The sequence below is a fragment of the Neofelis nebulosa genome, chromosome 13 (assembly GCF_028018385.1).
Source record: "Neofelis nebulosa isolate mNeoNeb1 chromosome 13, mNeoNeb1.pri, whole genome shotgun sequence".
Lineage (NCBI taxonomy): Eukaryota > Metazoa > Chordata > Mammalia > Carnivora > Felidae > Neofelis > Neofelis nebulosa.
In genome coordinates, this window is record NC_080794.1 from 77,961,782 (window position 1) to 77,974,440 (window position 12,659).

Below are 12,659 nucleotides of genomic sequence, written 5' to 3' on the forward strand. Positions count from 1 at the left end.
ATATTTTAAAATTCCTCAGGGTTTGGAATGAGCCAAACTGTAGGCCATCTAGATTTCTTTCCAAATGGAGGAAAAGAAATGCCCGGATGTCGGAAGAACATTCTCTCTCAGATCGTTGACATAGATGGGATCTGGGAAGGTAAAAACCATTATGGACATGAAGAGATTTTCCTAGGGGAACATTTGTATTTCATTTTACTAAATTTGCTAAATATTTTGGTACAGGTCTCACATTTTCTGTAATGAAGGACTTTTAACACAAAATATGGTCTTTTCACTGAGGAAAGTTGGGCATGAGGAGACTCTAGGAAAGAAAATGTAATTGTAGTCAACTTTCCAAGGATCTAATTCAGGGAATGCATTACTAAGTTGTACTTATATCTATATGGACCAGTCTTTTCCTTCTAAAGTTATTTTTCCATTTCATTTAGCTATGGCATTAGTATTGAATTTTTCAATAGTACTTAACTTCTGATCACATCACAAATCATAAATACACCGTATCCATGATTTGTTCTGTGACCACCATGAGTTCACACTAATTAGAAAAATCTACTCAACAACTGTGTTCTGATCGTGACATTGGAAAAATAAAATCTGTTGCTGATGTGTAAATCATTTCTGATTTCCAAGGGACTCGTGACTTTGTGGCCTGTAATCACTTAAGAAGCTACAAGTATTACTCTGACAGCATCCTTAACCCCGATGGCTTTGCTGGATTCCCTTGTGCCTCTTACAGTGTTTTCTCTGCAGTAAGTAGATTCTACTTTGTACCCGAAGAATTGTGTAACCATCACATCTTCATGACGTATGGTTCGCTGGACACAACGTGCATTCAGTGAATGTCACTATATTATTGCCACATTATTTATACTTTTAATCATACATATTTTTAATTGAAGTACATTGACATTATTGTAATAGTGATAAGGCATTGGAGAACTTTAGAGGAATAGGCTTAAATGTTGAAATGTCCACTTTGTTCTCTATCACTCCAGTATGTATCAGGTAAATGTTCAAACTTGTCTTAGAAATAGTGTAAGTAAAAAAAAAAAAAAAAAAAAGTAGTCTAAGGAAATCTGAGCTATGGCTCCAGGATGCTGATACATATGGAAAACTTGTCTTAAATGCTGATCCTATAAAACTGTATCATTATGGGCATGTGGATATTTCTGTGCAACCTTATAATTGTCAAGTTTTTTGTTTCTTTGCTTGATTTTGAGTTTTCATCTTGTTTGGTATTCGCTAGACATCTGGGTTAAAAACCTTAAATGTGACCTTGAAAGTGATATATCTATTGCCTGTTATTTTTTTTAACACTTATTCATTTTTAAGAGACAGACAGAGAGCATGAGGGGGGGTGGGGCAGAGAGAGAGAGAGAAACACAGAATCTGAAGCCAGCTCCAGGCTCTGAGCTGTCAGCACAGAACCCGATGCAAGGCTCAAACTCACGAACTGTGAGATTATGACTTTAGCCGAAGTCAGATGCCTAACTGACTGAGCCACCCAGGTGCCCTTTGCCTGTTATTTTTTATTGCTCTTCTTTTCACTATAAATTTTTTCAAGGAAAAATATGTGATCCATGTCATTTAATAAATAAAATTTTAAGTAACATGCCAGGTGAAGTCATAGTTACAAAGGATGTATAACTTCGTGATGAAGAGAAAGGGTCTGAAACCTGATTTCACTATTAAATGGTTGAATGATTTGAACAAAATTCTTAACCTAAGGCAGTTTTTTCATTTCTAAATGCAATAATAATGGGAGACTCCATAGGTTTTGTGGGAGGATTTTATGAGATGATATGTTTTAATTGCTTAGTCCAGAATCTAAAATATAATAATTAGCATTCAACAAATGTTAGCTATATGTATATGTGAGATGCATGTTTTACTTGTAGTATAACTTATGCACGCAAGAACACCAACCCCTTCTTTGGTCTAGCTTTGTTTTTATCTTGTTCCCAAATCCCCAATCTCTAGGTAATGGTAAAACAAGCAAAGAAGCTTTAGGTTTCATTCAGTTAAAATTTAGTCTGATTCAGTAATATATTTAGACCTTTTAAGTGATGCTCATACACTTTTTTTTTTTTTTTTTGACGATGGCAGGGAGAGAGAGAGAACGTGTGCATGAAGTGTGCATGCTAGCAGGGAAAGGACAGGGGGAGAGGGAGAGGAAGAGAGAATTTTAAGTAGGTTCCACACCCAGCACCGAGTCCAACATGGGGCTCTCAAGACCAGGAGATCATGAGCTGAGCTGAAATTGAGAGTCAGCCACTTAACCTACTGAGCCACCCAGGCATCCCACTCAGACACTTCTGTAAGAAAATGTTATCAGTTGGAGCACCTGGGTGGCTCAGTCCATTAAAGCGTCTGACTTAGGTCATGATCTCGTGGTTCATGAGTTCAAGCCCCATGTCAGGCTCTGTGCTGACAGCTCAGAACCTGCAGTCTGCTTCGGATTCTGTGTCTCCCTCTCTCTCTCTGCCCTCCCCTGCTTGTACTCTGTCTCTCTCTCAAAAATAAATAAAAACATTAAAAATAAATAAATACTTTAAAAAAAGAAAAGGAAATGTTACCAGTTTTGCATATATCCCAGCCTTTGGACCCCTTCATCAGTTTCTCCCCAAGCTGGTATTGGCACAGTGATCACGGGGGTGGTGGTCATTGTGTGTGCAAGGCAGAGGGGAGAACTTGGGGGTCTGCATTTTTGATGAGCACGTGGCTGGTGTCTGCAGATAATGTCTCAGCACATACACTCTTCTGGTTTGGCCAACTTCCCCAGATAGCTCTGGCCATTTCTTCCTGACTGGCTCAGTCTCCCCTTAGTTTTTGCTGGATGCAGACCCCGACTCTGGCCCAGTCCCCATCTGGTTCATTGATCCAAGAGACTGCCCCTCGCCTCCATTGTGGAGCAGGCTTGCGCCTCCATAGCAGAAATTGTGCTGTTTGTCTCTCCCATTGTGTCTCTCCCTCTCCCTTTTTTTCCCATAATTCCTTGACCCAGAAAAAGGACATTTTTCTATGTGATATATATCTTCTCCACACCCCAACCTCACAGCTACGACTTAAAGGCCAACTGGGGCATTTTCTGTTCACATTGGGAAAACTCTTAGATCTGAATCCTTCAGACCTTAACATGCTAAGTGGAAGCTAAAAATTTTGAGAAAAACCTGACTTTTGAGCCTTTCATCCTACTAATGGGCCCGATTTTGCATATCAGAGCTCCTCATCCCCTCTGCTCTTTCTTTTGCAATCTTTCTAAAATAAATTCTAACCCCTGGAGGCAGATGGATGTCTTGGGGGCCACTTGAGCAACTTACAAAGGCAAGAGACAAGATTAAAATATATGTAGAAATACATATCTAAATTCCCTTTTCGTATGATTTCTATAATATTTTTGTTAGTATCGTGTCATTGAACAGTAAAACCACTGGTTTATCATTGTAACTAATGAAATGCTTTTTAACCTTTGCTGAGATACTATGAAAATCTTCTTTTGCCATCAGTACAGAATTGGCTTTAGAATGTTTGAATTGCAATAACACGTGGAAAAAGAGGCTGCGCTTCATTCATCATTTGTTAATTTCCCCTAGAACAAGTGCTTCCCCTGCCCCAGTGAAGGCTGCCCACAGATGGGTCATTATGCTGACAGATTTCCTGGAAAAACAAACGGAGTGGGCCAGATATTTTATCTAAACACTGGTGATGCCACCAACTTTGCCCGTAAGTCTCTACTATATTTGCCTTAAATCCTTAATGCTCTGTATTTTATCATGTTTGGTGAAAATGTGTGAAATTGCTCTTCTGCAGAAAAGTTGGAAACACTCTTCCCAAACATGGAAAAATATTCAAAAGCTGTCATGTTCAGTGTAACTCGGGCTCAACGGGGGCAACAGAACAGAGTTTTGGGGGCCTGAACTAAAAATGATACCAAGATTGATTCCTTCATATTCGATTCTGGTGCTGAATTCAGGGGGCTTCTTCTGCTCCAGACTCTTCCAAGTTTCACTAAAGAAAATTCTGAGGTTTTGTACAAGCAGAAAAGTAATCCAGGAGAGAGGTGGCAGAGATTGTGGGAATAGAAGGGAGTTGCCAGATCGAAGAGCTGTTTAGGGAGGTAGCCTCCATGGGTGGTAAGAATTAGAAGGTGCAGGGATGGTAAGGCATGGGGACAGCCCCCAGGTTTCCTTCCTGGGTCACAGAGGAAGAAAACTATTGGAGCCAGTGGGGTTGGCCACACTGTAAAAACTAAAGTTTAATCCTCTCCTCAGTTTGACCCAGGCTAGCTCTAAATGGCATAAACTGCTAGTTAAGTATGGACTGGTACCATAGAGTGGTTACCATAACTTAATACATTTCCAATGGCAATGGAAAGCTGAATTATAGAATTTTTTAAATAAGTGTAGACAACTTAGACCTGTGAAAAGGAATTGATGAAAATGTCACACTCTACTATTTTCCCGCTTTCTTTTAACATAAAGTTCTTAGAATATTCAAAAATAAATTGCTAGGTCAAGAAATTGAAAGCAAAATATATGACTTACTTACATTTACTTGAAATTTCTTGATTTTGGAATGATTCTGTACTCCTGCCCTGCCCCCACATCTGTCTTCTGAACATTTAGATAAAGGAGTATCTATCTGCTTAGAAACGGCCACTACTGAGTCACCTGGGTGGCTCAGTTGGTTAAGCATCCATCTATTGATTTCGGCTCAGGTCATGATCTCAAGGTTGGTGAGATCTGCCCTGTGTCAGGCTCAGTGCTGACAGTGTGGAGCCTGCTTGGGATTCTCTCTCCCTTCCTCTCTATCTGTCCCCCCCCACCCACCCATGCTTTCTCTCTCTCTCAAAGTAAATGAATAAATAATTAAAAAAAAAATGCTATATATAAATTACTCAAAATTCAGCAGCAGTGGCATCCAATTAAGCCTGTTTTCAGAATATCTTCTGCACAAGCTGACATTTTGCAAATATTTTCACCCTGTGCAGGTTGGAGGTATAAGGTAGCTGTCACGCTGTCTGGAAGGAAGGTTACAGGACACGTGCTAGTGACTTTGTTTGGAAATAAAGGGAATTCTAAACAGTATGAAATTTTCAAGTGAGTGAAATATTACTCTAAGCTGTTTGTTTTACCTTGCACCTTAATGCATTTCAGAATACATTTCTGTTTCAGAATTTTTTTTTTCTCTGCTGTTTCCTGAGAAAACCACTGATGTCCATTTTGATGCGTGGCATCTGGTTTATAATCAGTAAATAAGTATCCTGCCCACAAAACAACCGGGAAAAGACGATATGATGATGTCATCACTTATTAAATTGTGGGAGAATTGTGACCAAAACATATTTGAAATTTTATTAAAGTAAGGATGACATTAAAGCAATACGAGTTATTGCTGGCAAATGACCTGCCGCTGAGTTACCATACCTGTCTGCATCACTTAACACATTCGGATGCAAACGTCACCTTACTAGAAATGCGTTGTTAGCTGGTTTTAGAACCCTATATGTATATATTGATGTGTATATTTTTGTATGTTCACATAACGTTTCCATTAACTTCTCAACTCCCAAGGGGCACTCTCCACCCCGACAGCACTCACTCCAACGAATTTGACTCTGATGTGGATGTTGGAGATTTGCAGAAGGTTAAATTTATTTGGTACAACCGGGTGATCAACCCAACCCTACCCAGAGTGGGAGCGTCCAATATCATGGTGGAAAGAAACGACGGAAAAGTGTAAGTAATAAAAATCCAAAGAGATTTGCCGTGCTGCGTCATTTTTGTAATCCTATTCCCACTGGAAGTCTACTTTAAGTTAAATCTATAGTTGTTCTCCCACATCATGGTCACAATTGCTTTCCCAATTGCTTCTGTTTCTTTGCTAAAAAGAGCAGAATTTCAAGGGAATAATTTTGAGAGATTTGTAGATGGGTATGTGTTATTTGATACATGTGTTAAAATGAGAATCCGGCTTCATGACCCTAAGTTAAAAAGAATGATTTCATTTAGCAACTGTGTGTGACAGCAGATCACTGGTTGCCTGGGGAGAGGAGAGATAGGAGGGGATGAGAAGGAGAGATTACAAAGGGACAGGAGAGTAGTTGGGGACAATGAATATGTTTACTCTCTTGATGGTGGGGATGGGATGGGGGGACTACTCTCATCCCCTTAGAAGATAATTCAATGAAGGCCCAATGTCATAATTCGTGGGCAGGAAATTTGACTTCAGCAAGTTGCTAACTGCCACCAAAAAAATTCAGCTCACTTTTATTTATATATAGTGTGTGTGCCCTTCATCTCTTGTGTCCTTCATCAAGATTAGTGTTTAACCTTTAATGTGCTATTTGAGAACCTTCCAGCCATCAGACCACAGGGAAGGAAATGAAGATGAAGAGAAAAGGCATCTTCTCAGAACCTTGTCTGCGCCAGGCACTTGACATATGCTTCTATATGTTATTAAAGAAAATTAGCTTCCAAGCAAACTGAGCATTGTTTAGTCTCATGGGTAATGCTCGTCAGTTTCAATTCAATTATTGAATTGAAATAAGAATGCCTAGTGAATGTAACACCAGGACCTCAGAAATATCCCTCTGGCTGATTTCTCATCATACCGCTGACCCTACTTTTCTTCAGTTGCATCGATTGACGACGTGCCAAGTGCTTAGTAGGTGTTTTTAGGATATGACAAATGAACACTCTCTGTTTTTAGGGGCATCCAATGACACCACCTCCCTCTGCTATTGCACAGCCATGAGAGCACTGGAAAGGAGAATTCAGTCCTCTATACAGAAGAGGCCTGTCTTCCCTTGGCCAATGTCTGCTCTCGGGCACATGGAGTGGCTCTCGCTCAGACTCGGGAGAATAGAGGCTGTCTTTATGCTCCAACACACCAGCCGGGTAGCAGGAAAAGCTGACTTTCTGTTATTTTGTCTCTGCAGGTTCAATTTCTGTAGTAAAGAAACTGTGAGGGAAGATATTCTGCTCACTCTTGCCCCGTGTTAGGAGCAGCTGACATGTGACCACCGCACCTTACTGCTAATAAAATCTACTGGTGAAGCAATCCATTCCTTTGCCACCATGTCCATTTTTTCCAATATAACTTTTGTATAATGTGATTAAAATCCAAATTCTGGAGTTGGTCTGAAGAACCATAAATGACTGTTGAAGCTGGCTACACACCTATTATGTGGCATTTGAGCTTTGAGAGTATTGTTTACTTGGCACTGACATCATGCCCATTGCTAATATTACTGATGTCATTCTGATCACGTAAGGCAGACTTCCAGATCCAAGATGATCCCCTCCCAGTGTGCACATGGCCAAGTACCAACCTTTATCATTTTCCCATCTTTACATTTGTTGGGGGTAATCAGACATCTCAGAAAAGATGACACATAAAGATAAAAGGACATCGCAGATCCAATGCTTCCTAACCAGTCCCCCTGCTCCCAGTGGGGTCCCCCCAGGCTCCTTTCCTGTCTGCAGCCTTTTTAATCTTTCTAAAAAGCACAAATCAAAAATCTTTCCAGTGTTCTCCAGGAACCAAAGACTCTGGCATTCTCTCTCACCATATTCCTTCTAGAAATCTGTTTTCTGGTCTCCAAAAGGACCTTGATCTTGGATGGTGCTGGACCTTTGCACAAACCCTTCCACTCCCTAGGATGTGTTTTCCGTTGTCTTTCTGTCTGTTTAACTCCTACTGGTTCTTAAATCTGTGTGTAGACATCATTTCCTCCAGGAAAGCTTTCTTCACATCCATTACCATATCCCCTAAGACTGGATTAGAGGCTGTCCCACTGCCTTACTGCTGCACCCAGAGCTCCCCCCATCTCAGCACTTACTCCTCTATATCATAAGTGCTTGTTTACTTGTCTGCATATCTCTCATTAAGGGGGTTACATGTTGTGTGTATGTGGCAAAGGCCTGGCATGTAGTAGGATATCAAATAAATATTTTCTGAATGACCAACTCACTAATGAAAAGAATGAATGACTCCACTAGAGTCAGGTATTTAAAATTAGGTCATGTCCAATCACTCATATCCTAAAAGAGAAAGGTCTTAAAAGGTGAGTGGGGATTTGCCAAGAGGACATGACAGGTAGGGCACTCCAGAAAGAGGGAACAATACAGCCAAAGCCACAGAGATGTGAACATGCTTTTCATTCTATGTTTCACCAAAGTATAGGCAAGTTGATCAACACATGAAGACTTGTTCTGAGAATTATTAATCTGTATTGATCAGGATGCTTTCACTTGCAGGAATATAAAGCTCTAATTCAAACTGGCATAAACCATAGGGAACTGCATTCGTTCACATGATTGGGAAGCCCAGGGGTAGGGAAGCTTCAGGTTTGGTTGATCTAACAACTTAATGACCTTTTCAAGAGCCACTTCTTTTCTGTTCCTGTGCTCTCTTGTCTATGGTGCCTAATGGTTTCATACCAAGGCAAGCTCCTGTCCCAGTTGAGGAAGGGCCACTTACCGCAACTGGGGCCATACAGACCTTCTCTTTCACACCCACTAAGAGACACAAAGTGCATCTTCCTCCCCATCTTCCCAAACAAAATCTCTGAGGTTCACTCTGATTGGCCAGTGGCCTGAGAAATGGAATGTGCCGATTGGCTTATACCAGTCAGGGTGCACTCCTGGACAAGGTGTGAAGCCAGCCTCTGCAACATACGTGGAGTGGACCGTGTGGGCGGGGAATGAATATCTGAATGGAAGGAAAGATTCTTGGGGCTTTGACAAGAGCACCTGGAAGGATGGAGATGCCATTGACTGAAATGGGGAATGCACTGGGAGGAACAGATTTGAGGAGGGAGGACAGGGTTTAGCCATGTCAGATTTCAGATGCTCAACAGACATCCAACCTGGATGTCAGGTGAGCTGCTAAATATATGAGCACAGAGTTGAGGGTGGATGTCATGGTTACAATGTAAACTTTGGTGTCTTCATTGTATGCATGGATTTTTTTTAAACCCTGCATTTCCAGTAAAGAGATTAACACCGTGCTTAAATTGTGTTGAGTGCTTAATAAGTGTTTTTAATTATAATTACTATGGATGCCTCCTGGACTTTTTCTATAACACACTGATAATGATGAATAATGAATAATAAAAGAAATGAATGAAAAGATTGTCTGCAAATTTGCTCAAGTAACAAGATGGAACAAAGGATTTTAAAAGAATTTAATCTTAAAAAATACATCTGTGAAAAACCCTCTTATTAAGAAGGATATCCATTTTCATCATAACGAAACAGTTTGCAAGTCACTTTAATTGTTTTAAAAGAAATGTTTACTCAAATCATTTACCTATTTCTGGTCTCAGTAAATTTTTAGGAAATATTCCTATTTCTAGAGCCCCAAATCAAATTTTTTTCTTCCCTTTGGGTAGGAGTTCTATAACCATTTGAAAGGACGAGCCAGCCCATGTATAAATGGTTCACTTCGAGCATGTGATTTTTAACCTGTTTCTTGCTGGACTTTATTTCCTGGATGTTAAGAGCTACCTGCATCAACTCCCTTTCCATTTCTTTTTTGTTTTTCCTAACACATGCATTATACTTACAGTGTGTCAGGCACTATTCCAAGTGCTTTGTGCATATTTACTCATTGAATTCTGACCATACACTATAAGGTGGGTGCTTTTCTCCCCATTTTCAGGAGAAGCAGCTGAAGCACAGGGAGTTTATCATACACCTTGCCTGAGGTAGCACGCTATTTACTAGTGGATTTAGGTTTTCCCAAGGTTATTGTGATGTAAAATTTTTCATGTGTCTCTCTTGGTCTGCTGGACTATTGGTGGCCTTTGGCCAGCTCATTATTCCTGCTCCAGGATGCCAGGATTTGTCGCTGTTTTGTGTAACAGCTGCTGAGATTCAAGACTCTGCAAAGGTATTTCTTCTTGTCCCAAATCCCTCTAGCACTCTTGTGTACATATGCATGTGTATGCACACACACACACACACACACACACACACACACACTACAGCCAAAGGAAAGTTGGAAGAAATATAAAAAGTAGATTCCCTAAATCTAGCAAGTAAAAAATTAATATGTTTTTGCCTACTATCTATGTAGCTGTAAGTATCCACTGCCTTGAACTTCCCGAATACCTTGAAGCTAATATATGGTACCATGATAAGGGTTTATAGGAACATTCAGTGCGAATAATAGGATGAATGTTTGCCTAAATGGCGACAGACTATGGGAGGGTGCTGCATGGTGAGGAAATTATCTGGTACTTCCTGAACAGGTATAGTCACCCCAAATAAAAATTTATTTTCTAACCCTTGAGCAGATCCAACTCGTCCCCCCGTCCATAGTGGTGCTATCTCAAGAGCTCTGAGAATTCAGTTTCTGACTTCATGGCAACTGCAGATTTGACCTCTCACTCCTCTGGGACCCTCACGGGGGCTCATCTCCTAGGGCTGTTACATGGTCTCTGCTCTCGCCTTGATTTTTCTCTCCCCTAATTTATACAAGCCACTTGTATAAATGGTGGTAAGTTCTGGAAGTCTGGGGGACATACAGGAGTGTTGTTTTTGAAGCAACATGAGCAACCTGCCCCTGGGAACCCCTCACTAGTCACTTTTCCTCAGGCTCCAGAACCACTGCGCCACCTAAAAATACCCCCTCAACTTCTCTAGACCCCTCTTTGACTTTTATCCCTCTCCCAAACTCCTGATCCTATCTTGTGCAGAGGGACTTACCAGGGTTTTCAAGTATTGGAGACCATGCCTTTGGAACCTCATCTTTTCCAGCCAAAGTGGATCATGGAATATTTTCTAAATAAAGGCCATCCTACCCTAAAAGGAACTTGGACTCCAACTGTTAAAATAATTATTTCCTGCCTCTACTATTTAGACATCATTTGAATCCAAGCTAATTCATGCATCCCTCTTCAAAGACTCAAAATGATTCTTTTTATCTTGAGCCACAAAGATAGCAGCAATAAAAATTAGCTGAGAAGAAGGGAATCCACATGAATTACATAAATTTACACCCAACAAAACAGTTCGCTTCAGCACATATGCACACACATACGTGCACACACACGTGTCACATACACAACTCTAAGTAATAAATCATATTCAAGCCTCGTGTAAGTTACATATGAGGTTTATTACCAACTTCTCTGCTCTAAGGTACAGATGAGACTTTAGCCAGAGGTGGATGAACATTGTCTCTGATTCTAGCCTGAACTTTTCTCTTTCAACTGCTTTTCCTGATCTGTTTCTATGCTTATGTCAGTGGGGTCTTCTTTTTCTTTTTAATGTTTTGATTTATTTTTGAGAGAGAGAGAGAGAGAAAAAGTGGGGAAGAGGAAGAGAGAGGAAAAGAGAGGATCTAAAGTGGGTTCTGCGCTGACAGCAGTGAGCCCAACGTGGGGCTTGAACTCACAAATCATAAGATCAGGACCTAAGCCAAAGTCAGATGCTTAACAAACTGAGTCACCCAGGTGACCCCCCCCCATCAGTGGGGTCTTCTGAGAAGCAGACCCCAAGATGGGATCAGAGATACAAAAGATTTATTCAGGGAAATGTCTATGAAGAAGAAAAAAGGACAAAATGAGAGCAGGCAGGGAGAACCGTCATATTGCAATGCAGGTCTGACACCCATGAGAGGAGAGAGGGAAGGAAAGATTGGGTTGAAAGAGTCTCAGTCCTCAGCAAAGTTCTGAGAAAATCTTGGCCAGGTTCATGGAGAGTCCCCAAATGAAGGCGGCCCTTTGTAGGAATTGTACTTCAGGTAGGAGTGGATGGTCTCTGGTACCTGTGTCATAGTCATTGGCTGGGGACAGTTGGCAGAGTGTAGCCTCTGTTTCTGCGCCACGGTGGGTCCAATGGGTGGCATCTGGGCTCCTGCAGCAGATTCTCCTAAAAGGATCTGAGTGGCACACTCTGTGGCTACCACAGCATCCCACCTTGTTCCTTTTCAGGTTTCTCTGGAAGTGATGCCAGCTTGGTCATTTCCTCATTAGAACTAAAATTAAGTACATTATTTAATTTAACAAACAGTCATGGAATCTCCATTACCATATTTCAGACATTGGTCTTGGCACTAAGGATGTGAAATAAATAACACATTCCTCACCTTGCCAGGAGCTTATAGTCTGGTGAGGGAACTGGACAGGGAAAGAGTTATAAAGCAGTGTCAGAAAGTATGAAGTGCTTTGGGAAGACAGAGAAGTTGGGGAGAGAGGCTGAGGGAAGGGGTAGGAAGGAGAAAGCCTTCATAAAGTAGGTAAGACAGGGGGTTCAGACTTTGGGGCATAATGCTCTCCAAGGGACACCAGGATCTGTGTGGCCTCAGACTTTTTCTTGTTAGCCCACATGAACTGATGGGACCTACCGATGGGTTTGGGAAGGACTGGGGAAGTCTGGGCTACACTCAGCAGCTGAGTTCACATCCCACAGACAGGGAATCCCTGATTAAAAAAAAAAAAAAGTCAACAGTTGACTGATGATAAGGCAAAACCTTACATCCAGTTCCATTACAACAACACACAAGGACAAATTCTTCCAGTACAAGGAATGTTTAGCAATGTGGTTCAGTTGATGTGTGTGAGTGTCCAGGCTATAGAAAAGACTTAGAAAACAGCTTTCTCAGGACCAAAACCTCTTTGGACTTAAAGGGTTCTGAAAACCCAG

General features: G+C 41.1%; 1 protein-coding gene across 1 annotated transcript in view; it reads left to right on the plus strand.

Moving 5' to 3' along the window:
* The window catches only part of PNLIP (pancreatic lipase), an 18,882-nt gene extending 11,813 nt beyond the window's left edge, over window positions 1-7,069 (plus strand). The window contains exons 7-12 of the mRNA XM_058697883.1: window positions 20-139; window positions 634-752; window positions 3,597-3,726; window positions 4,994-5,102; window positions 5,577-5,741; window positions 6,944-7,069. Coding sequence (XP_058553866.1) covers window positions 20-139; window positions 634-752; window positions 3,597-3,726; window positions 4,994-5,102; window positions 5,577-5,741; window positions 6,944-7,007 — 707 coding nt within the window. The 3' untranslated portion in view covers window positions 7,008-7,069. The remainder of the gene's footprint in view (window positions 1-19; window positions 140-633; window positions 753-3,596; window positions 3,727-4,993; window positions 5,103-5,576; window positions 5,742-6,943) is intronic.
* The last annotated feature ends 5,590 nt before the right edge of the window (window positions 7,070-12,659 follow it).